The sequence below is a fragment of the Ornithodoros turicata genome, chromosome 9 (assembly GCF_037126465.1).
Source record: "Ornithodoros turicata isolate Travis chromosome 9, ASM3712646v1, whole genome shotgun sequence".
In the NCBI taxonomy this organism is placed as follows: Eukaryota; Metazoa; Arthropoda; class Arachnida; order Ixodida; family Argasidae; genus Ornithodoros; species Ornithodoros turicata.
Genome location: NC_088209.1, coordinates 13712229 through 13738335, shown reverse-complemented (window position 1 = coordinate 13738335; position 26107 = coordinate 13712229). Strand labels below are relative to the sequence as shown.

At 47.6% G+C, this 26107-nt stretch overlaps 1 protein-coding gene across 1 annotated transcript; it reads right to left on the bottom strand.

The window, feature by feature from the left end:
• Nucleotides 1-12799: 12799 nt before the first annotated feature.
• LOC135369333 (uncharacterized) lies at nucleotides 12800-24500 on the bottom strand. Its single transcript, XM_064602928.1, has 6 exons — nucleotides 24384-24500; nucleotides 18384-18454; nucleotides 18204-18317; nucleotides 17968-18006; nucleotides 17045-17098; nucleotides 12800-12984 (listed from the first exon to the last, which is right to left on the bottom strand). Exons 1-6 carry the CDS (start codon nucleotides 24442-24444, stop codon nucleotides 12943-12945), a joined length of 381 nt encoding a protein of 126 aa, XP_064458998.1. The 5' UTR covers nucleotides 24445-24500; the 3' UTR covers nucleotides 12800-12942.
• Between the last annotated feature and the right edge of the window lie 1607 nt (nucleotides 24501-26107).

The following is a 26107-nucleotide window of genomic DNA, read 5'->3' as shown; positions in this document are numbered from 1 at the left end:
GCTAAGGCGACATGAAAACGAAGTCACGACCTCAAAGTGACGTTGCCTATGACGTGTAACCACAACAAGATGGCGCTTTTGCGAAATCCACCCGCTTGAGGGTTGTTACAACAATGGGGGGTTTGTGTCACCTCTGTGGTCTGTACTCCTGTGACTCAACCTCGGTAATATACTGGGCAGTTTCATTTTAAATCGAAGAAGGTGCGAGTGACAAAAAATATATACGTTGGATGGGACCTTGGGTAATGTGAAAGACACCCTATAGACGACCTGAACCTCTGCGCAATCGACAACGTAACGCTGCCGCGCAAAGCATGCTGGTCTGCACCTATCACCCTTATCAGCCGACGCATTCTTCCGACTTCTTGCCCACTATAACAAAATATAACCTCGAACCGGTCTTCTCGTGACGTCAGATGTTTGCCAAACAGAGTTGTATTTGTATACGCTACCGTATACGCTATACGTATACGCTACCGACCCCAGCGCTCCGCGTCGACCCAAGAGTCGCTGGAAGGCGACTCTTGAGAAGCAGTCTAGTGTTGAACCCTCGAATTTTAGAACGGGAGTCACTTCCACGGGGACGACTTCACGAGAACCGCGCGGGCTGTATTTTCTCCTCCCCCTAAAATCGACACACTCGAGTTGCTCGAGTCCAGTAAACGTCTAAACGAACGCAACTAGATAGGGAAGAAAAGTAGCCGAAGCTCTTTGGCTGTGGCCCGCCTGCGCACTGTAATGATGGCCCAATAAGACCAAAACAGCTGTCCAGTGCTGCTGTGGCGACGTTTGGGTCTTATAAGCAACCAAATAGGGTCGTCTATCTATACTAGGCCCGTGCAGGTGACAGTGTGCGAGGTGAAGACATGGAGAAACTTCGATGCCTCTTGCGCGCGCTTTCTTATGTGTCCTCTTTGAGCAATTCCTGAGACGTTCGTTCTCGGCGTCATATCATAGCTTTCGTATGATATCAAATTTGTTTGTATCGGAAACGTGTGTTTCTCGAAGAGCGCTCAAATCTGCACACTATGCTCACGTTTTTCTGGAAAACACCAATTTTGTTTTTAATACAGATTCACTCGCATGAGTAGTCGAAGACCTCTCTCTTACATTAGCAAAGAGGTACTTTTGTGTGTTTGTTTATTTTTTATTTTTTGCCCGATACGTCAAGACGTGCAAAGTGACCCGGGTGCGAGTCAGGGCGCCATCTGTGCTATCTGGGTGTTTTCTCTTGGTTTTCTTCAGACGCTTAGAGACAAATGTCGGCATAATTCCCTATGAAGTCGGGCCAGAACACACAATCCCTCAAGCTACATGCCGACAGGCAGCAGGCAGATTGCTCGGAGATGAAAAATGAAAGTCACTGAAAAGGTTACCCAGCTGTCGGACTCGAACCCACATCTTCTGGATTGGCGGTACAGGGCTCTACCAATTGAGCTAAGCTAACACGCATTCTCAGCGACTTCCAGGGTGCGTCATCTGAAGGGACAAACCAGCCACTCTCTCTCAGTCATCCTCCTTTCACTCTTACATTTTTGCTCACTCACACACACATTCATACGACGGGATCGACGCAGGCGGCAACTGATGAACATGAAAGAACTGATGTTCTGAGACTCTTCTATGTTGTTCCAGTATCAGAACATCAGTTCTTTCATGCTCGGAGATATTACGCTATACCACCGCCACCATCACCGCCACCACGACCCTGAGACGCGCGGCGATGGGTTCTTTTCTTTCTTTCATTTTTTTTTTTCCTGAGCTCTCGCGCCTTAGTGCCCTGGATGATGACATACCACGCAGTGACTGGGACTCCAAGTGGTCTCTTCAGCTCCGCATCGACGACCCCATAGCACATACCATACTGGAGATAGAAACAACTCAAAAACAACGATATTGCCGTGGGTTTTCAGTGGGTTCCTTCCCAGGCAGGAATATCCGGCAACGAAACAGCTGACCGGATCGCCAACACTTACACCACAAGCTTCCTCCTCCAGGTCCCTGCACCTCTGGACCCACGACATAATAGGAAGCAGTCCTCTGCGTATACGTCCAAGAAATCCGTCTCACTGCTTATACGGAAGTACGGCACTTCTCCCAACCATGCCCTGTGAAGGATCCCAACCGGAAGCGATCTCCTCTTCTCCACAGACTCCGATGCAAGTCCGCTTGGCACCCGCCTTTCGTTACAAACTGGGCTTCGCGTCATCGCCACGCTGTGAGGCTTGTTTCTGTTTCGGTGACCTGGCGCACATCATCATGGACTGTGCAGAGTCTCCAACAGCCAGAGACACCTTCATCTAGAGTTTCAGTGCCTTATCGCTTCCCTGTGGCTCTCTGGACGAGATTGTGTACCCGTAGGGTCTCACCCACATCCGTAGAAAAGCGCGAGACGGGCTCCTAGCTTTCGCTTCCTCTGTGGGACTGTTGTGAATGCTTTCCTTCTCCCTCCCTCCCTTCTTCTTTATCTCTATGTTTCTAATTTCTATTTTTTTAATTTCTGACCCTCTATACTTTCTCTCTCTCTTTTACTCCCCCTCTCCCCCTCCCTTTTCACAAAGGAGTGAAATTTGCCGCCCTGTCTGAGCAGGCAGACCTCACTCCTCTTCCTTATAACATCACACCACCACCACCACCACCACAGGAGTCCGCGGGGTTTGAATCAGGGCTCCGGCTGTGCATGTGTGTTTTCCTCAGACAGTTTACGACAAACATCGGCAGAGTCCCCTGTGAAGTTTGTCCAAGTTTCACGATCTCCTCCAACCAACATGTCGCAGGCAGGCAAGCAGACCGCCAGGAAACAGCACTTTACCACCTCCACCGCTGAGATACTGTGTTCCTGGGTGATGGCCCTTCCAGACGCCACTCTTTTCATGCATGCAACGAAGCATTTCTCGGGATACACCATCGGCATGGTCGAGCGGGGTAAGGCGTCCCGCTTGTTGGTGATAGCCAAGTTCGTGCTGAGGACTGGGAGGAGGTGGGTTTCGGATCCTGCCACTGCAGCTGTGCTGTCTGAGCTTTCCCGAAGACTTTCCAGACCAATCTCGGCACAATTCCCTCTGACATCCGCACACCAAGCGTACTAACCCCCCTGTCCCCCACTCCTTCCTGCTGTCCTCTCTCCATCTACGCCTGTACGCCGCTCATAGCCAAAGGGACTTCGCGACGTAAGCAGGAACAAAAATTCTCGGAGTATCATGAACTAAGAGTCTGATCCTCAGTTCGTTGTACAGTTTTCACCTGGTAGATTATTGTAGTTCGCGTGACCCAAAACTGATACCAAGCCTGAAGGAACCCAAGCAGCACAATGTACTGAAACTCGAGTGCAGTAAGGGTGGATGGGTAGGTGGAATGCCTTAAACCGACTTGTGAAACTAAAGAACATTGATAACATACATACCGTCCACCCATATTGCACTGGGCTTTCAGTACATTGTGCTGCTTGGGAACGGTCGCATTCGGGATCCGATCCATGAAATTGGTGATTTTTTTTTTTTCGTCCGAAAAGTGCTTAGATATTGAATCAACGAATTTTAAACAGCAGTGTTGCTTCCGCAGTTGCAGGGGATTGGAAACCACATCAGCCTGACGTCACACTCCTTAACAGAAGGAGTGTGAGAGCTCACATCAGAAAGTAAAAGCACCGTCCACACGTCCGCATAACCGCGGTATCCTTCTTCTCAAGGCTTCGGAGAGGGAATTGCAGCGCACTTTCAAAATCTTGAGCCTGCTCTGACATGCGCTCCATCAAATAACAGTCAGACTACGCCAGTATCTCGCGTGGGGTTTTCAAAAGCACTGTCGATGGTCTACCAGGAATAAAATGATACCATTGTTTCAAAAATGCACTGTGAACGATGCGACCGCCCCTTTAAAGGCAAAGAAACGAAGACGCTCCTTTCACGGCCCCTATTTCGTCCGAGTATTGTTTCATGGCTCGTTCAATTCGTTTCAGTAATTCTTCCTTTATGTGTCTTGGTAGCCATAACTGCCAAATTATTCAGGACGGAAACTGCGTTCGCCATTAAAAACAAAACGAAGGTATTCGCACAATCACAGCGGTGGTGGCTAGACGAATAAGTAATTGGGCATGCGCAAGATCAACGACGCTATTTCTTGGGGACCCTAAAACGTTTGGATTTCCTATTCTAACACTCTCTAATAGCGATACGTTGTTCCTCGAGAGTCTTATGACGTAAAATTTCTTTTTCAGGGTGTCATGCTTGTACGACAACACACAACAGGGTCTTTACCATTACTCGTAGAGCGTGGAGATCGTTATGTTCAACCCTGTTACTCAACACTCCGACGACCCGAATATAGTAGGTTGTGAAATCCTTCATGTCCCCAGTGGTGCAAACGTCTCCCTTTAAAGCCTTAGCGATGCACCTCAACGTAGACGAGCCTCTCCTTGCCGATGATTTCTGCAGAGTGATCCTAAGGCCACCAGCAGCTCCAAAGTCTCTTGAGCATATGAGCTCCCAGGAGCGAGTTAAACTGGATACAGACATTGGGACCTTGGTCGACACACACACACACGCACACACATAAAGATACGATGATGAGATGGAACTGATGCCGGCCACATGGACTTCACGGTGCAGGAGCTACGGACGGCGTTACGCGCTTCCCGTCTGAGTCCTTCTCCTGGCCCGGACGGAGTACCGAATCGAGCGGTTTCAAACCTGGGTCCTGCAGCCTTACATGCACTCCTACGGTTTATTAATGAGAGTTGGAGGGAGGGCAGAGTCCCAGACTGCTGGAAGGTGTCGCAAATAAGTGCCTGTACTGAAGCCTGGAAAGTCGCCCATGGCTCTTGACTCATTTTCGACCCATCAGCCTGACAAGCTACCTGTATAACCTCACAGAGCGTACAATCCCCAAACGGGTAGAGTGGCATCTAGCTAGAGGCAAACGCACTTCTGCCTCAGGCCATGGCCGGTTTTAGGACACCGCAATGCACAATGGATTGCGTCCTTGACCTGGTATCGAGCGCTGAGCACGAGCGTGGATGTGGCCGGTTAACTGCACTGCCTTTTTTGGACATCAAGAGGGCTTATGGATCTGTGAGCGACGCCCATGTGTTGCTTGCATTGTGCATCTTGAGTGTTGTCGGACGATCTCTTCGGCGGATTGCTTCGTACCTGGAGGGGCGGTCGATCTTTCTTCGCACCAACAGTGGAGTGAGTCACCATACCACCTACAGTCATCGGGCGTTCCGCAAGGGGGAGTTCTGAGCCCCCTGCTCTTCAACGTAGTGCTGGCTTCACTCCCGGGCTTGCTTTTCCGCCGCGTGAATATCAGCATGTACGCAGCTTGTGGTCGCCGGGCACACAATGGCCAGCCATGTAGCGTCGGCTTCAGGAATCTCTGGAGATAGTGGCCAAATTTCTGTCTCAGCGTGGCATGGATGTGTCTCAGGACAAAACAGTCGTCCTAGCATTTACTAGAAAGAAGCTTGCAGGCTTCCAATTCACTATCGGTGGGAACCCAGTGCGCAGAGTAACCTCACATCGGTTCCTGGATGTTGTGCTGTACATATGCCTCTCCTGGTCAGCAGAGGTCTAAAGCCTCCGTGAAAAGGCTGCTTCACATATTAACGTCTTGAGGTTTTCGGCAGGCCATCGGTGGGGATCATCTTGTGCTTCGATGCTTCGGTTCCACTCTGCCATGATTCGCCAGATGCTTAGGTATCACTTGCCGGCACTCCATGGCTCCATGTCCGACATCTGAGCAAGTTTTGCACAGCATATTTGCTCGAAGCGTGAAGGTCTGCCTTGGTCTACCACGTGCAACACGGAACGAGGTAGCCGTAGCTGAGGCTAGGAAGCCCCTTTGTAGGTGCTACGTGCAACAGAGTCTCTTCGCTATTACGTTCGATCGTCTCTGTACGCGTCTGTTCAAGCATCCGTTAGTTTCAGCCATTCATAGACGACGTTTTTCAAGCATTCATAACGCAGTAATGGCATATAAGAATCTTATCGTTGCGCACAGGCCACCGTCCAAACAGCGTAGTCCACTATGGATTTTTCAAGCCCCCGTTGCTAGCACCGTGGTCCCCGGACTGCGTCGCCCATCAGTGCAGTCTGGACCTAATGACCCAGTATAGCGACCGAACTGCGTTCACAGACGCTTCGAGCACGGCAACGGGGTCTACTTGTGCTTACGTGATCCCGCACCTCCCCGTTAAAGGGTTTCAAGTTATCGCACCGTACGACCTCGACTGCTGCGGAGCTCTATACAATGGCTCTGATACTCCACTACACGGAATCCTCCTCCAGTGCCACTTCATGGATTATTTATAGCGACTCGAAGATTGTCCTACAAGCGTTGCAGAATGTGTTTGTGTCTGACGCCATTTTTGCCCCCATATACGAGGTCACCACGTCTTACAACTCCTGCCGCTTCGGCTGGCCACAACGTGACATTGCACTGGGTACCAGGTCACTGTGGAATTCAACGAAATGACGCAGCTTACGATGCAGCGTGTCCGGCACACCAGCTTGCGTCCACGCGGAAGGTGTTCTTTTCGCGATCGGACGCGAAATGCATGCTTCATTCCCTTCGAGAGCGGCTCAGTAGGAATCTGTGGTTTTCTGGCAGTGCACGGTCGACTCTGCGATTTACCCATCTACCCTCAGTTAAGCTTCCGCACCCCTTGGTCTCTTCCGCGTTCCATGGAGTGCCTTGTCCACCGGCTGCGCCTGAATGTTCCCTAAACTGCTCGGCTGTTTCACAAGGTAGGGAAGGCGGACTCGTCCAACTGCCCTGACTGCGGTGTCATCGAGGATTCAGAGCATATACTGGTCTTGTGCACTCGATACTCCGATACCCGATCTAAACTTCAGCGCTCGCTCGCGGCCCTAGACAGTCGCCCTCTTGGGTTATATCTACGGTTCTGGGTGCCCGACCCCCGCATGAAGATCTGTTTGCGCTGCGTGCCTTGGTCTCGCTCCTGTGTGATATTGATGCCGACGATAAGTTTTAATTTTTGTGCCTCTGTTTCCGTTTCTGTTCTCTTCTTTTCTTTTGACTGTTCTGTCTCTGTGTGACTCTTTGTATCTGAGTCCAGTGTATGTTTTCTGAATTGTCTACGCGGTGTGGAGTAGCCGGGTTCGACGTTGGTGGTACCAATTTTCTCAGTTATTTTCTTTTTCATTCACTCACTCACTCATTATTCAGATTCGTACGCTCACTTTCCATCCAACATCCCCAAACTTTCTTGCTCACAGCTTTGAACTCCTCCTCTCCAGGAACAGTCCGCATACACCTACGCCCCCCCCCCCCCACCCACCCACCCCCCGCTCTACGAAATCTCTGGCCGCATTCCCACACGAATTTCTCTACCGTGCCCAATTCGCTTGTGGAGGCCACATTCTATGCCCGCCGACAAATCGCTTCACAGAGCGGAGGATCCCCGTTTGATGGTCACCTAATTGGGTTGAAGACCCTTGGGGGCTTGTGAGCGATGGGTCCCATGCGAGCCTTCGGGCGAAGCCACCGCGGCGCATCAATCTGCTCTGGCAGATTGTCTCCCCGAGACCGCCGGATAGATTGTAATATTTCCCAGATGCCGCTTTAACGTTAGCCGCATTCTCCATGCAAATATATGGTCTTTCTTCGGAAGATGACGTTGTATCGAATTGCTCGAGGGTACAGGTCTGGTCGTCGGAGTCTAAGACAAAATTGGAGGCACCGAAAAGGGTGTGGGTTGTCAAAGAGAAGCCATCTCGTGGAAGTTGATCAATATACGCATCGTCGCAAAGGTGTGACAGTCTAATACAACTGTTACATGGGCAGTTTTCAGTGACCTTTGGAACCAATGGTCATTGAATGGTATCAGAGCTATCATGGCTGTGAATGGCAGTGGTATCGAGAGCTCAAGCAATGTTGATGCTCGAAACTTAAGCTATGGTGTTTTCTTCTTGTTGTTTCTTTTTTTCTTTTCTTCTACAGAACCTGCTGACCTTTCGTCGTTACCACCCAGGGATGAGAGTGCGTACCCCCAAGCTGCTGAGGGTACCTCATCCAATTGTCTTTCACCTTTTTTTTTTCTTCGTCTTTTTGGCTTTTTGGTTACCAATGATGAATGACAGCATGTCATTGTATAACAGAATGCTTGGCTGTTTCTTTTCTTTTTTTTTCTTTTTCTTTTGCAAAGTCAAAATCTTCTGTTTCGCTCATGATCACAGTTGCCTTGCCATAGTAAAGCCACGACTTATTATTATTATTATTACAGAAGCTGTTCAAATTTCGTATATCCGTGTATCCGTTGTCATGCATACACTGCCATTTTTAACACAGTGTTGGTAACACATCAACCGGCTTTGAAAATTCCAGGCTCTCCCGACAAATGTTTTAAGCACAAAATATTATGTATTGTGGGTGGACATGAGTCAGAGTCAGTTGACGTAGACGATGAACCCGAAGATAATCTTCCAGCCCAGGATACGCCAGGTACGTTTATTTTCTTGTAATTCGCAAACTCAAAAGATCGTAATGGTCACTACATGTGTGTGTAATGTTAACGCAACGTGTAATATCATGTGTAATATCATGACGTCAGGACGGCCACAGAGTCTTCCTGTATGCTCTGCTCATCATCTGTCATGTGTGCTCCATCCACTTCATCGACACCCCTATTACATAATAACCGATGTGGAACGAGGTATACATGCCGCGACCGCTCTGATGAAACACCTCTTTACGACACCAATATGCATCTATTGGTTGAGAGTTCTTCATGCCTGCGCTTCGTTAACTGATGATGATGATGATGATTGAAAGGAAAAAAATGGGGATTGTAGCTCTCATCACGAGGGCCGGCTACCCCAGATCACCTAAGGAAAGGAATGCCAGACACATCCACCCACACCCACTGGAGATGTCACGAAGCGGCGACGAACGCCACAGACAGGGTCATAGCCCGTCTAACAGCTTGGGCTTCGTTAACTATGGGTGCTCGTTACGTAAGGTCCGCGTAACCATGCATCAACTTAGCACTGGGCCTCCCTTTTATGGTGGCACGTCTTTTCCGTGTGTAAACTTTTAATGACGTGTAACTGCTCTATTGATGACCAATGCAAGGTTGTCATTGCGTGCAGTGGTGGTTGGAGGCGTGCAGGATGGTTGCGTGAGTGGTGGTTGATGTGTGACGCTCTTTCATATGTTTGGTAATGACAGCCCCCTAAAGTCAAAGTTGCAACACGTTCCAGATTGCAAATGGTGTCAAACAGTTTTGCTGCATTGTGCGCGCACGGTTGACCTTCGAAACTTGTCACATGACACTTTTTGCATCAAATGCTGGAAGGCTACTTTTTGCAACTTCTATGGCCAGAAATACAACGGTACGCTTGCAAGCGAGCTACACTCAAGGGGGTATGCCACGATATTCCGCCGGTTGAAGTCCCAGGTCTCAACATCCACAATATACCCAAATGGCAGTCTGTGGACCTCTTCCGGACAACCCATCACGGATGAGGACCCAACGACACTTTGAGGACGTCCTGAGGACCGCAAGTGTTCTTGGGGCACTTTGACAGATATACTTTGTTGTTACACTAAGCAAAGAAAATTGCATACCTACTCTCAGTAGAAGTCGCAGAAATCTAGCTTTGAACAGTCTATGAAACGATTTTTTTCTTGTTTTCATTCAAACAAAGGATTTTTCCGAGCCTATAACTGAAATTTTACCTCAGGCATGCGAGCGGATTTCTCGGGAGAGAATGTGAACGGAGTAGGGAATGAGGTACACCTGGCGCCGCCCAGTGGCAGTGCACAAGGATACGTAACTCGGCAGTTCGATAGCTGGATAAAGTGAGGCGCTGCATCCTTTGCACGTCATTAAACCTCACGATGTGACGTCCCAGAGACGTAATTGCGATCAGTCCTCAGCGATTCGTTCTCACGTCTCGTCACCCTCTCTCAGCGGCGGATTCAGACCCTCGCTTGAGTGTGGGTGAGGGTGGGGTCGGGGTTCCTTTGTCGCAGCGCGTAACTGGGGAAGAGGAATACTAATGTTGGGGGACGAACGTCAACTACCCCCGTTCCCTGGGGGGGGGGGGGTATGTTTAATGCGAAAAAGAGAGAGAGAGAGAGAAGAGTGTCGGGCTGAAAATGCTTCCTTCGAGGACCCTTTTATGAACAGAATGCTTAGGGCTTTGGCCTCGCGATGTCCTGACAGCGACAGTTTGGTCCGTAAGGAGGTCTTTGAGCTAGATGAAGAGTCGACCGGACAACCCCCCCCCCCCCCAAGAAAAAAAAAAGGCGTGAAGCACGCAATTGTGCGAGACGGTATCACATGCGCGCTTGATGTCCAGGAAAATCGGTACGATGATCCACCGATGAGCACGAGCATGTTGGAGTCCAGAGACTAGGTCGAGAACTGGATCAATGGAGTTTCTGTGTCGACGACATGCAGCCATTTCGTGAGGGGACACACATTGCTGCCAGCCGCCAGTCGAAGCGATGCAAAACCTTTCTCTCCATCAGTTTTCCCATACAGCTTGTCATGCTCACAGGGCATCCCCATATCATCGTCATCATGTATTTCTCTCTCTCTCTCTCACACACACGCACAGGGCGAAAGGTGGATAGGGCATTTCGGACCTGGTTTTAGGATGGGAACAACTAATGCCTACTTCCAGGTAGGTGGTACACTCTTAGAAATGAACTTCACCACATAGCACGCTCCTAGCCAACCATCATCCCCAATGTCAACGTTCTCGTCCCTGATTTGTTGAAAACGGGAGGAGAAGCCTATTTTGTGCCATTATGCGCGGCACAAAATAGGCTCCTCCCGTTTTCAACAAATCTAGGGCGAGAACGTTGTCATTCGGGATGATGGTTGGCTAGGAGCGTGCTATGTGGTGAAGTTCATTTTTAAGAGTGTAGAGATCCCTGTTACCAAGAGGTATTATACACATGAAGTAGAGCATGGAGTGACAGCTTGTGACTGTTTCGCAGTGCGGCATAGGTGATCGAGTCCTGGGGACCGAGCCGGCGTTCACAATTTTTTTTAGCTCGGTTGGTGTGAAGTCACGATCCATAACCTCCGGTGAACTGAGCCAATCCTGGTGAATTTCAGCCGTGAAACTGCGGACAAAACTGCTACGTAACCGGAGTCGTCGAGGCGACTGTCGGTGTTGTTAGTACCACACAAAACCCCGTCGCTAGTGTGTTTTCGTCTACACCCTTAACGATGCGTATTTGACTTTGTCATAGAGCACGCTTTTCAATTGCTTCCAATATTTACAAATAGGCTGTGTGTAGGCTGGTCACAATCACGCATTAAAGTGAATGGTTAGAATGCAATTCACAGTTCTCACATACACTGAAAGGATATTTTACGTGTTAGGAATATGCGCTCGTATTAACACGTATGCACGACAACCAGGCACACTAGCATGCTGAAAAAAAGCATTCGATCTGAGTATAGGAGTATAGAAAACATACTACCCTCGTCATATCCAGACGTGGCGCCATGCGAATATAACCTATTAGTCGTTGAGGCTTAGAACACATACAGAAACGCAACACGAGCTCACAACACGCAGTTGTATATTCCAACTGCACTAGGCGAAGGAAGATCTAGCGATGGTACAGCTGACTGTAGGAAGGGGTTACTGGGCCCATCCATGGTACTATACCACTGGGTTCCACCCGTATTCTATACCCTTGAAACGCAGCTGACAACATTTCATATCCATACATTGCTGTGGAAGCGTGTTTGCCATCAAATTACTGATAGCCATCCCAGCAAACCACGAGACATTATCAACCACAAGATGTTACTTAATGATAAAACAACGACGATAAAACCTGAGACACGGAAGAGAAAAAAAAGACAACACGACACGTTCTCACTCAACAACCCATTTAAATGGGTTATGAGTTAAATGGGTTAAATGGGTTGCTGAGTTTGAGAACGTGTCGTGTTGTCTTTTTTCTGTTTCGTGTCTGTTTTCGTCGTCTTCGTTCGTTTCTGTTTTATCGTCGTTTTTTTACAATGTACCACCTCGCATGCACCCTTGCACTTCTACCATCGTTACTTACTGGACAACGTGATCTGCCGAGGACGTCCAAGGTTTGTCTCGATGACGTAACTTGGATGACGATAGGACTGCCAATGTAACATATTGTGACATATTCATAATAGAGTGCACACGCAACACAGAAACAGGGCGACGAAACAACCACTCACTTCCATATTGAGACATCCTTCTGGCAATCCTGTGAACATCCAGAGGGACATTTTAGGGACGCCTTACGGGACGCTACCACCGAGCGCCCCCAGCTGCCTTCGCGGTTCGTCGCTCGGCAGCTGGCGAAACCTCACATCCAGCGATTGTTGTTTGTATAGCTATCTAGCCGGTTGCTGTTTAGGCAGCGTTCAGCACCGTTACAGGCACTTCGGGTGAGGGGGTGATGTAGGGGGAAGGTGCGGACTTCGGGTGAAGTCGAGACGTATGACATCATGATTCACGCGGATGTTCGGAAGGATGGTGAAAGACAAGCACGAAAATGCTCACACAAACTGTAATATCAACTTCTGTGAAACAGCGTACCGAATGCCAAGGTCGTCGTAGCTCAGACTTCCGTTTTCCATTGAAGGACTGGATAGCGACTCGCATAACTTACTGGATAGCGATTAGCATAATTCATAAGGCAGGTTTCGAGTGCCACTTCTTGTTTTTAGATGTTGTGATGGCAACGTTTTTACGTAGAAATGTCGTTCCATGCAGATTATTCACAATCTATCGCATTTTACAGTGTTTATTACAATAAACATCAGAACTCATCAGGCTCAACTTTATTTGCTTAGAATCGAAAAACTGAATACTTTTTAACAGCAGTAACCTGCGTATTTGTTACTGTTCCCTGCTCTTTCGGAAGATGCTAGGGTGCCTCCGTGCGTCGTAGCTTTTCCTCCTGCCATTGTTAAGACGCAAGCGTATTGTTCCACAAGATTTCCATGCAATCCTGTAAAGCAGAATAAACAAAGAGTAGGTCGTTCTGAAATGTCAAATGTTAAACGGATAACCGCATACCACGCTCATATAGCAAGCCGTTATCCAGAGGCATGTCCTTATCTCTGACAATTTGTGCACTTTTGGAGGCACGTGTTCGCTAAATGTCACACACCACCCTACGCATCTTCTCTATAATCAAAGCGACATCGATAACGCTATCACTCTGTGTGTTGGTTGGCCCTGAGCATGTTATGCGGCGGAGCCTGGCGATTGCTCTCTAAAGACAGAACTACATTGCATAATACCCATGGCTGTTTGCCAACGGGCAATTTTCAACGATCACCGAAACCAATGACAATTGAAGACGCATATAGCGCTCCACGAGGCCGCAGAACGCGTCAATTTCTCGCACGAAAGCTAGGTTCCCAGACAAGGTTAACGTGTTAGGGTCGATTCACGCGCTGCAACTGTTTTGCTGAAACTCAGTTCCCGCAACAGTTGCGTACGACCGAAGTTACAACAAATAGGTTCCCCAGGCAGCACGAAACTTTATTTGGATGTCCGAAAAATATCCCAACATCCCACGTCCCAGAAAGAGCATCCCTAACATAGCCCTGGGACGTGCCCTTGAACAGCGGCTCTAGTTGTTAGTTTTTTTTTTTTTTTTTTAAGGAAACACGTAATGAAGTCCCAGAAATGTAATGTCCGTCGGCGTGCGAAGTAGGGATCTCCTCCCACTCCCCCAAGTGTGTTGAGAGAAAGAGTGAAAGAGTGGGTGACATGAGGCGTTCGCGCGACAGTGGATACGTGACGCCATTTGATGAGTTTACACCGCGCTTCAGAGTAGAGTATGCAGAATACTAAGCACCACTACAGTTGAGGTTAATCCTTATCGTGACGTTCATGTTTACGGTTCATAATTCGAGGTGTTTGTGTTCGTGATATGGATGACAAATGCAGAAATGTGGCTTGCTGAAACTGCTCTTTGAAAGTGGTGGGAAGACAAATTTCCGTTGACACCTTGTCCTCCATGTTGGCTGTGCGTGTGGCTGCTTACCTTGTGAGGTACAGACGAGAGCACTGCATGGCGAATAAGTTATGCAGCTGATTCCAATCCTTCGAATTACTTAAATGCGACATTATATGTATACCGTTGTTTAAATGAGCAATAGTCTGACTTAGATGTGCTGCACAACATGCTTTGGCCAAGTCAGTGCGAATATTTGCTTACATGGGACGGCGTTAGGTAGGCATAAGGTTCCTGGGATATGCAACGGATGAACTGGCTGTGCATTTGTTAAATATTTAGCATGTTCTTTGCTTTGTTTGTTTCCAGATTATTTGACAGAAACAAAAGACAGAAAAAAAAGTGTATCCTCAATGATGGCACTGTTGAAGAAGCTCAACAAGCGACAAGGTCATGGTTGCGCCACGCACTATACAAGCCGTCAAAGAGGAGTGGAACACACAGTGAATCGGAAGAAGAACAGTGATGTTTGTTGGGTGCATTGGAGGTTTTGTTGTAATACTTCTTGATAGGCATTTAGTGATGGAATATTCTTCATTGCGTGCGTTTAATGTACTTATCCCTGATGAAGTAGACCAATGGCAAGCTACAACTTGACGCAGCTGTAGTATTACTCTTAGTTCAGTGACAGATCCGAGGGGAGGGGCCGTTGGGCGATCACCTCCCCCCCCCCATAAACACACACACACACACACACACACAAAACGTTAGTCCATCCATTGAATTTCCCTCTCACTCCCCTCCCTCACAACGCGCTTCGACAAAGAAACCGCCCTCCTCTCAACCGAGGGTCGGGACCAGCCACTGGGTTAGCTATTGAGTTTATCTCAGTTATTGTACATGTAAGCTAGATTGGGGATCTAATAAAGAAGGCGCGTTTATTATCTCGCAGCAAGTGATCATTTCCTGTTGCCTGATGACAGTAATTTGTACAACAAGAGAGAGACTGTCAAACAGCATAGATGAGCACATGTCCTGATCTATTGTGTTTGTAAACCTCCATCAAGTTCAACGCGGCAATATCAATAAGGCTAGCACATCTGCGGAGCTGACGTGCTGTGCAGGGAAGCCTGCTTCCAGTGAACGTATAACATCCCAATAAGGACTCCTACAAGCCCAATACAGATCACAACGGACGTCCCTGTAACGTGAACCACAAAATCTATCCGAGTTTCATCTAGACGCGCTTTAGACTTCTATTGGACGGAACTCGCACAACGCCTGGACGTCCAAAACATCCGTAGAGGGACGTCGCAGAGACATTTCTCTGATCATTTTGTGTTATCTTTCACACGGCGAGCAACACGGAATGTCGTGGTGGTCAGCGAGCGCTCCAGATGGCGCGAAAAAACATCATTGTCATCATTTTCGCCCAACCGCACTGAGACTTCCACCCGTTGCGAGTTCAATCCTCCGCGAGTTCCACAATTTCTACGAGTCAGTGATATATTGATCGTCCCGCGTATTGCATCTGCAACAACTGCAATCTTTGAAGAGTGTCCGTGTGACAGGGGTATCATACCCCTGTCACACGGACACTCTCAAAGATCATTGAAACCAATCGTCGTTGAAAATGCGTGTAGCGCCACCTTGCGTGTAACGTGTCAAGCTGTCGGGGAACATTGAATCCAATACTCTGTGGGAAGTTGACACGTCACACGCTTGGTGTCACTACACGCATTTTCAATGGTCATTGGTTTCAATTATCATTGAAGACTGCCCGTGTGACAGGGGTATGACACACGGAAGTTTCATCACGGAAATTGCGCATGGGCAGCCAATCGTTCTGATTTTGACGAGCTTGGAAGGAGGAGCCATGTGATTGACAGGTTGCACCGAGAGCTGCAGGAGGAATCGCTCGTGGAGCGATCGGCTGTGCAACTCCTGCAACTCGGGTTGCGCAGCCAGAGCTTCCGGTGCAACCTGGTGGCGCACAACTAAAGTTGCATCGTGTGAACACGCTTCTTAGCACTACGCAAATGTTCAATGACTATTGGTCTCAATGATCATCGAAGACTGCCTGTGTGTAATACACTCGATATCACCCAGCATGAACGATTATGTCGGCATGTCTTCCGATTATTGAAACCCGAGGTGGAGACACGGCCTTTCTATATCGCTCGACGGACACACAAAGTGATGGTGCATTCCACTGGTTATCAGGAAACGTGATTTTATCTCTTTGTAGTCACTTCGTGGTACCTGACCGTCACCGCTATCGAACACAACCCTGTTTCACGACGAGGAACAGCAACAGAGCTCCACTCGTGGGTGGAATGGTGATGGTGGTTGTGGTGCTGCAGCTGCAGCTGCTAAAAGATCTCGCCGTTGTCGGCCCCGCAGAGGTGGGCAACGTGACGACGAACGCCCTTGGGGAATGTGCGTAATGGGCCGACTTCTAAGGGAACTGGGGCGACATATGTCGTGCACTCCGACAGAGCTTCACCACATAGGACGGTGAAGGCCAACCTCTGTACAGAATGATACATTTATCACTACCGGTGTGTGGAAAGTGCGGCGCGTACGCTTTTCTTTTTTTTCGAGCTGCATAAGTGTTCCAAAAAGGCGTATGCCTCTCCCGTTTTTAACTAATCAGCGTTCAGAACGATGTGATTCGGGATGGTGATTGGTAAAGAGCGTGCTATGTGGTGAACCTTCATCCTCCTCTGTCCTCCATCCGTCCGTCCTTCTTTCTTTCTTTCTTTTTTTTTTTGCTATTTGCTTTGCTATGTTTTTTTCCTACCCTTCTGTTGAGTCGCTTTGTCCTCTGTTGCATGCAACCGCTGCAGGCCGTGCCCAACCACAACAACAACAAAAAAGTTGTGGCTGTAAGTGCCTCCCTGTGCGGCTGGCGTCGACTTGTTTTTACGACTACTGTCATCGGAGATACGACCATGATTGGCAGGGTTCCTGAGGACGTCACGTCGATTAGGATTAACGGCCTTTTAGTGTACTGATGCCGTTGACTGAGCTCTATCAATACGTATAGCCCACTTATTTAATGCGATTCACAGCGAGATCACGAATGGCTCACAGATCTCACCTGTGCGTTCCTCACGGCTGCGCCCTCTGCTGGTAACAGTCGAACAGACATTTTCTGGAAAGAAAGAAAAAAGAAAAAAAAAAAGAAACATGGCTGAGAGGGAAGGCTTCGCAAGACAACTGATGTTTTGAAACTTGCTATAATTGTCCCCTTATTTTCCTGTTATAATTTTTCTACTAAATGCAGAGCTGCGCTTCAGTTTTTAGATAGCATGTTTAAGATTATGCTTACTGTTGTTTATCGTCTATTTATTATTATTATTTTGTCAAACCAAACACCTCAATGGAGCAGTGTTTCTCGTCTCCTCTCTTTCTCTGGTGATACCAGTACAAATGCCTAGCGCGATTTTCTGCTCAGGTGGTCATTATTGGGACTTGGCTTTGTTATTTGGTTCTCTTTCGTTCCTTCTTTTTTTTTCTCTTTCAAGTTGCTCAAGTGAGCCGGCTATGTATTTTCCTATGGATTTCCACTCAGGTTATATCGATATGATATAATTAATAAATTAATAAACTACAAAATTACGTTATTTGGGTACACGTGAGCTGGATAGAGCGCTGAGGGGGTTACTCAAACCCTCTCAACCTCTTGCACATAGGCCTTACTAACGCTCAGTAAAGCTGACATGCACACATATTGCAATGGCCTTCATTCTCATCATATTTTCACGAGAGAAAATAGAGTATGCCTCGATTCACAACAGCGTTACAGTGAAATCTACTCCTAATTATTATTATTAATGTTACGGTCTAGTAGCTTCAGAAACTCCCGATGACCACGCGCCGCCTACCATTGTGCGTGGCGGAAATTTTGATAGCCGAAATAATTTACAATACATAGATAGGCGTTCTACGTTTTCGAGAATTCCGCCGAAAAAAAAAAAAACACATCACGGTTCCTTGTCGCGCCTTCCCAACCACTCTCACCTTGAGGTCTTCGCGGTGTTCCACAATGCACTTGATGAACTGAAACACATGAAATGCAATTCACTCGGCGTGTATTACAGTTACTGTATTAAGATTGCAGTAACTTGTAAATCTGTAAGTCACTACAGGCGACTAGCTGTTATGCATGATGTTGGAAAGGGCAAAGCGGCACTGTTATATGATCAGCTTTGCACGTTACGCTGCATGCTGCGTTTCGCTTGCAGCACATCGCTTACACTTGTGAAGAGATGCCGCTTCTTGCAGAAGTATTCTTCAACGTCTTTTCCAAGGGCATCGCCTGTGACCTCTCTCAAGCAAGCAGCCTTATGTTTGTCTCCAGTTTCCCGTACCTATAGTAACGTGCCACATTGAAACTTTTATTAATTTTCCATTTTCTCGACATATTGTATGCTCACCTGTCGAGGAATCATGTTCTCGCATTTCCTAACCCCCTCTCTCAGGACGTCCTTCTTCTCTGATGACATGTCTGGAAGACAAAACATTTTCACAGTGATACGGTCAGTACGTACAGGGTGTTCTTTACCACTTCTATATTTTTACTAAAATATACTATGAGTACCATAGATATTGCGTTTGTTGTTCATTTACATCACAGGGCTAACACAAAGCCCTTCATACGAGGGTGGTTCCATAAGTTTCCGGCCCGAGGTAGAAAATGCGCGCGAATTTGAAAATGCGATTAAGGACGCGTGGCGCCATCTGTTGGAGGGCCGGAGCACCACCCTCAACCCTCTCCATGCTTTTGTTGGTTGGAGAGCGGCATTTCAAACAGCCAGGGTGCACTCTTCAGTTAAAATGGAAAAAATCGAGCACCGCGCTGTGATAAAATTCTTGACAAAAGAGGGACTTTCGCCTAAAGAAATTAAAGCGCGACTGGACAACGTGTACAGGGAAGCCTCTCCGTCGTACACAACGGTAAAAGACTGGGCTAAGCAGTTTCGACTGGGGCGAGAGTCCATTGAAGATGATCCACGCGATGGTCGTCCAGTGGAAGTGGTGACACAAGAAAATAGGTCTCTTGTCGAGGAGGAAGTGCTGAGTGACAGGCGTCTGAAGGTGAAGGAAATCTCAGAAAGGCTGGCGCTTTCCAAAACAACCGTTTTTCGCATCATCGGCGATGGCCTTCACATGAAAAAGGTCAGTGCGAGATGGGTGCCACGACTTCTCTCGTCAGTTCAAAAGCAACAGCGCATCATCTGTGCCAAAGAGTTTTTGGAGCTCTGTCAAGAGAAAGAAATATTGAAGTCAATTGTCACTGGGGATGAGACTATGGTGCTCTACTATGATCCCGTTTCGAAAAGGGAGTCGATGGAATGGCGCAAACTAGGAGAGGCACCCCCAAGAAAAGCCAAGGTCACAGAATCCACAAAGAAGATCATGGCAACAATATTTTGGGATGTCACGGGATCTGTAACGACCATCAAGCGGGTGTTTTTTTTTTCTTTTTTTTCTCCAAAACCGCCATCCTTTCCTGACCACACGCCATAGAAAATATCATTTTGAGGTCATGTGACTCTGTTTAGTTAGTCTTACCGCTTGCCGACATACTGCCATCTGCATAAAGCCAAGGGATGAACGTGTTTTGCCACCATGAACTACAGGGTGCCTCGTAAGCGAGATGGTAACCCGTAGAAGAAACGAGTAATAGGCAAGCTATATAGCTGGCGTAGAGACTGGAAACACATTTCCCTGAGCTTGAAGGTCACAATGAGAACGAGTTTAAGTTTAGTTTAAGTATAAGTTTAGGTTAGTACATCGCATCCGCTCAGCGCGTATTACGCGGGGTCGTCATCACATCTTTGGAAGTGATCATCAGTACTGCGCTTTTTACTACAAGATTATGAGTTTTAAAAAATTTTCGTGGTGAAAAGACGTCCGAAACGGCGCACAGAAACAGCAAACGTGTTTGTTTACAAAAGGCTTGGCCTCAAATCACGGGCGCGGTCATCTTCAGGGTCCCGTGTGCGTTGACGTTTGTTGTGACATGTGATCAGGATCTGCCAATAATGCATTGAATACGTCCAGCACGCTTTCGTCTACAGAGCAAGACACATGGGCCTGTTTTACGACGTCTGGGGGCACTCCGAACCGTATTCTGCAGCGCCATTTGTGGTCGTGTAGCCTGACGTTCTTCCGTACACAGGCATGTATCACCTACACTGCGGCTCTGAAAAATCGTGGCGCAAGGATTTCCACAAAAGAGATGATGCCGGACACGACCGTCTAGTAAAGGCGCTCCACGCTAGAGGAGGACTGTTGGCGCTGGGGTCGCCGAACGAAATTTCAGTGCAACAGGCCCATATCCCACATTTGACACGCTCAGATTTAGCACTGGGAACGAGGCTTAGACGGAAGTGCAGCTGAAGTAGAAACGGTTGCTTCCCCTGCCGTAAGGCTTCTGCCATGGCCCCGCAGTCTGTTAGGCTCTCCAACCTAACCTCGCTTACAAATTTACAAATAACAGCGTAATTCAGCGTAAAAGCGTACGCGCGACTTCCGGTTAGCCTCGCTCCCAGGAGTGGGGTCCGATATGGGAATTGTGCTTTTCCGATAGAGAGCAATAGACCAGAGGGCACCCGTCTGAGTTACACGGCCACGCGCACATCCTCACGGGAAGGGCACCTACATAGTTGTGAACATTCAACGTTTCCGATTAGGGGACGTCGGGCAAGGGCGAGCCGGCAGAATAGAAGACAGTTCTTGTTGAAATATATTTCATTTCTTAATCATTGTGAAACTAGCGCGTGCTTTAAAACATCCATCTCCGAATTTCCCTATGCATGCGAATCGAAACGGAAACCGCGTCCATCAGGAGCGCAGAGAGGACAGCGCTCATTCCCCGTCAGAGGGGTAAGTGATTTGGAGCGACGGAGATTATTGAGGTAAGTGTTGACCTGCTGGCCACATCAACAGCTTTATCGTCCAGATAACCCTCGCTGTTGATCTGCTGGTCACATCAACAGCGTGATCACGTCCAAACCACGTGACCCTCTGGCGTGGTTTGAATGAGCCCTTGCTGCAGGGTTTCAGCTTTGCATTCCACATAAGCCTCGACGTTGCAAACTAATATTGTGCCCGCCTAACGACAGCATGGGAGACCTCGGTGTCACAGGGATCATTAGCTTGCGCCAAACCGGTCGTCCTGATGGAATCTTCACAGCAGCAATCTCTGGATCTACAGTTCTCCTTCATGGGATTGGAGAGCTGCCTAAAGGAAACCACCCCCTCACACTCCTCCTGGGCCTGATGTCATTACGTTCAAAGCGTTCCAAAATCTGCCCTTCCATAACCGACACGCCCTCCTCAGGCTCTACAATGGTTGATATTGCGGAATATTTCAGACAGAATGGAAAAATCGCGCCGCCTCTGAAGCCAGGCAAGTCTCCACACGCCATTGATGGCTTCCGACCAATCGCCCTCACCGGCGATGTCGGCAAGGTATGGACCGAATGGTGTCCGCACGAATGAACTGGCATTTTCAGAGCACCCGATTCTTTCTTGCGGTCATAACTGGCTTCCGGCAAGCACGTTCCGCAGTTGATAATGTCATCCACCTTACCTCCTCAATACAGTCATGTCTCGATTATCCGGACACCTCGCGAGTCGTCCCTTTTCGTACGTATAACGAATTTCCGGATAAACGGACCAAGCAAACTTCCGGGGAAACCCGGAAAATTTGGAAGACGTCTTTATAGCAGTGATGGCCAGTAGTTAACTACATGTAGTTAAACTACTAGTTAAACTACCTGATTGTAGTTAAAAAGTAGTTATCAACTACTTGCAGAAATGTAGTGTGCAACTACTAGTTAAATTACTATTTCAGGTAGTTAACTACTGTAGTTAGGTTACTGCAGGCGCCAACTACTTCCGATTTTGCCGCAAGCTTTACGGCACGATTGTGCTTCCGACTTTTACCTTGATTGACGATTGATTACCTTGATACCTTGATTGCTTGATGAGAACGGAGGTGCAGAGCAATTGTGCCGTGCATGTGTACTAAATCTTCACTTTTATCACTGCTTGTGATTCATATTTAGGTGTCCAAGAACACTATAGAAGGGGATTCGTGTCGATGGACAACGTTAAGTAGTTAGAGGTGTAGTTGAAGAAGTAGTTTTAACTACCTCCCCTGAAAAGTAGTTGAACTACTAGTTAAACTACTCCATCGCGAAGTAGTTAGTAGTTATAGTTAAACTACTGTAGAAGTAGTTAGTGGCCATCACTGCTTTATAGCTCCAGAAAAGGAAACCAAGAAAAGATCGTTACTTCAAAAATTCAGGCGGAGTGAGCTGCTTGAAATTAGTAGGCACTGGGTGTGACAGAATTTTTAGTCACAGCGACGGCACCCGCTGCGTCACCCTGCTGTTCAAAGAAGGGCAATGTCTCATAAAGATGGTCCCGCGCACATGTTTTTGTCTCTTAGCAAATGCCTTTGGCATAGCCCAAAAGGCGGGCGATGCTTTCAGACGGCCTGGACATTGACGTTCACACGTGGGTTTCCTCGCCCGGTGGGTACAGGGCACCTCTTCAGCTGATCGTCTACCATTTCTACCGTGTGCCCACACGCACCAAAAAGGGAGTGACCTCTGAAGAAAGGGGAGTCAAACAGTACAGAACGCGCCCGTGAGATGGGCCCCCTTCCCGGAATAATTCGAACGCAGCACACTCTTAAAAATGAACTTCACCGCATAGCACGCTCCTAGCCAACCATCATCTCGAATGATATCGTTATCTGCCCTGGTTTGTTGAAAACGGGAGGCGTACGCCATTTTTGTGACACTTATGCTGTTCATAATTGTCACAGAAAAGGCGTACGCCCCCCCGTTTTCAACAAATCAGGGCAGATAACGATATCACTCGACATTATGGTTTGCTAGGAGCGTGCTATGAGATGAAGTTCTTTTTTAAGAGTGCACATGCCACACTGTTAAAACAGAACTTCACCTCATAGCACGCTGCTAGCGAACCATCATTCCGAATAATATCATTCTGTGTACTGATTTGTTCAAAACAGAGGGGAGGCGCCTATCTGGGACAAGATAATCTGTCCCAAATAGGCGCCTCCTCCCATTTTCAACAAATAAATACACAGAATGATATCATTCGGAATGATGATTGGCTATGAGCGTGCTATGTGGTGAAGCTCTGTTTTAACAGTGCAGGGACAGAGGACGTTGGCACTTTTCCGGATTAGCGAAACAGAATGAGCTAGGTCCTGGGAGATTGCTCCCCGTACTTGCTGTCCGGATACGGATAAAGATTTCCAGATAAAAGAGACGAAACCCAATGGTAGCATGTTCGTTCCCGGTAATGTAGTCCCGATAACGGACGTTCTTGGCCATATGTTGCTCAACCGTCGAATGATTAATTACCTAAGAACCATTAGTTAACTTTTTAATTATTAAAGCTACGAAGTTGTCCCAATAAGGACCTCTGTTCCCTTCGGTGAGCTGATATCGCAGCCGTTTCCAGAACAAAAATCCGTTCGATAGACTGTCTGCAAAAAAATTCGTGAAGGAGCACCAATTTTTCGTTATTTTGTCCATTCTGCATCTTGGGAAACGCGTTTTTCCTTTACCCCCAATGTGAGAGGATGAAAGAGCCACTATCGCCTTTTGCGTCCTCGAAAAGATTAGAAGAAAGCAGAAACTGCAACCCAAGATATGGGCAGTTTGTGTAGCCCCACACGATACATTTGTGTTTGTTTTCTTTCCGCAAGTTAAGGCTCATCTTCGACACATGAGGCGGCACTGTGCTTGTTCACCCTCTCACAGTGGAGGCGAAAGAAAAACGCGTCTCCGAAGATACGCAATGAAGAAAAACAAAGAAAGAAATTGTGTTCATTCACGACTTTTTGCGGGCGATCTATCGAAATCTGACACGAACCATCGAACGATCTATCAAATGTTCTGAAAGCATCTACGATATCAGGTGACCGAAGGGAAGAGATTTTCTCATTGTAACAACTTCGTAACTTTTATAATTACAAAGTACGGGGCGCCCCAATGTGCAAGAAAACAACATCTTCAAAAGAAAAAGATGAACAACAGAAAGAAAATAAGTTTATATCTTACTTACCATAATCCTACGTACACACCCTTAAGGGAATGCACACAACTCCTTGTTTTTTTTTGTGTGTGTGTTTTTCTTCTTCTTTTTGCTACTAAATCTAAGAGGGTCGAGCTACACCTCTGGCGGGTTTCGGCTGGAATGGCCGAACTGTTGTGTTATAACGACCATGAAAAGGTCCCAGAATTTCTTACAAGTATTCTAACACTTTACAGAAGTTGCCCCCAAACTGCTGCTCCAGCACCCCATCCAGCTCGTGCCCCAAACTATTACTTGCCCCAAAACACTATTTCTCTAACTGACGTGCAAATACGTCGCAGACTCACTGCAGATGACATCCAACGTCGTCTGATCCACTACGAACCGCGCTGCGATTAAGAGGGACATCCAGAGGATTCCTGAGCACGCTGCCACGAGAAACGACTGAGCCCTACGACAGGTCATTGTGGACTGCCTCTCTCCACGATCAGTGAAGCGAAGTTATTGTGCACGGACTGCATGAGCTACTGCAACGCGGAAACGACTCTAATTTATAAGACCGCAGAATTGAGGACGACTTTGTTTGAACACATGCGGCCTGAGTGAACGTGGCGCTGTGTACACATGTTTCCCGAACAAGTATAGGTTTAACCTCAGAAGAATCGTTACATGTCAATGCGGCTCGGAGTGAAAGGAAACACGACTAATGTAGAACTGCGCACTCACGTATACGATGTGGGTAGAGTATTGAGCCCGCTGTTTTCGAAGGGTTACTCCCACAGCGAATTGGTCAAAGAGGGAACGCAATACGACTTAAAGCGACAGTCAGAAGTAGTGTTCTTACGTTTTTAAACTGTTGGGTCCCGAAATTCTACTTAAAAAAAGCCTAACAAAGCTTGTCGGACATTGGTGGGGTTAGCGGCAACTATCTCGTTATGAATTAGGAGCACTTTGGCAACTTTGATCAGCTCTTAATGGGCGATTTTAAAAAGATGCGCGCGCCACCAAACGCGCGGCGCAAAGCAGCATGGGAACTTTGAGGGTTTGAGGGTTCAGGGAGGGAACTCTGTCGTCTGCTTCGGATTTGGTTGACTCTGGCTGACGCTGCTTCTGCGCACACCGGGAATGTTGTTGTTCTTCCTCTACCTCCGCCGTATCGTAAGTCTTGAAGGCGCCCTAAGCTCCCATGAGCCCTTGCGTGACACAGGTGGCGCTTGCTTTTCTAAAAAGGTCATCTATTTCGAGAGATTGATTTCTTTTCCTTTTTTACTCAGCTGCTATACCATTGTACAAGGTACCTTGTAGTGTGTATTCTGTTATAGATTGGGGTGAATTCAATGTGTGTTTCTGGTTCTGGCAAAAAGAAATAAAAAAAACAAGAACGTGACTTCACTCGGCAAATTTCGGAGATTTTTAGGATGACACTTTTATCTTGCCCAATCAAGACGAGAATTCCGTTCGAAAAGGGAAGGTCTTTCGGATCTAATGTGGTCACGGTCAACGGAAACTTACGAAAATTGTCAACAATGTATGTCAACAAGGCGTACGCATATGCTCTCGATATACCACACATCGAGTCGACACGCCGTCTTGCTGGCCTTTCCGATTTTCCTTCTTTTCATTTTTTTTTGTTTTGTTTTGTTACAGTGTCTGCGGTTTAGGGGAAGATGTTAGGAGATCGCACGCATATACATACACGAACGCTCATATACGCGCACGCACACAAAAAGACGCGTACAAACGAGCGCGCGCGCACCGACACATGCACAGGCTCAAACCGCGACACGCGCTCGCTCACACATGCGTTTACACACAGACATAAGCGCACACAGGCTCACACGCACGCACACACGCTCGCGCTTACATACTCACACATGCACAAACACGTGACCCACACATGCGCGCGCGCACTCACAAACACACACACACATACCAAACATACACACAAACAAACAAATCGCGCGATTTTCATCTACAGCTGAAAATAAAAAAATGTGTGAAAATCAAAATGTCAAAAATTCGGTTTTGATGTTGTGGGTTTCATATTCTTTCATACATTCATACGTAGGAG

Bases quoted from the DNA above. Each gene is read 5' to 3' on its own strand.
- LOC135369333 (XM_064602928.1), bottom strand. From the start codon at position 24,444: ATGTCCCTCTTAATCGCAGCGCGGTTCGTAGTGGATCAGACGACGTTG. The intron at 18,318-18,383 runs GTGAGCATACAA...ACGTTACTATAG, and splicing joins AGAACATGATTCCTCGACAG to GTACGGGAAACTGGAGACAA. The intron at 18,007-18,203 runs GTAAGCGATGTG...CATGTGTTTCAG, and splicing joins AGCGGCATCTCTTCACAAGT to TTCATCAAGTGCATTGTGGA.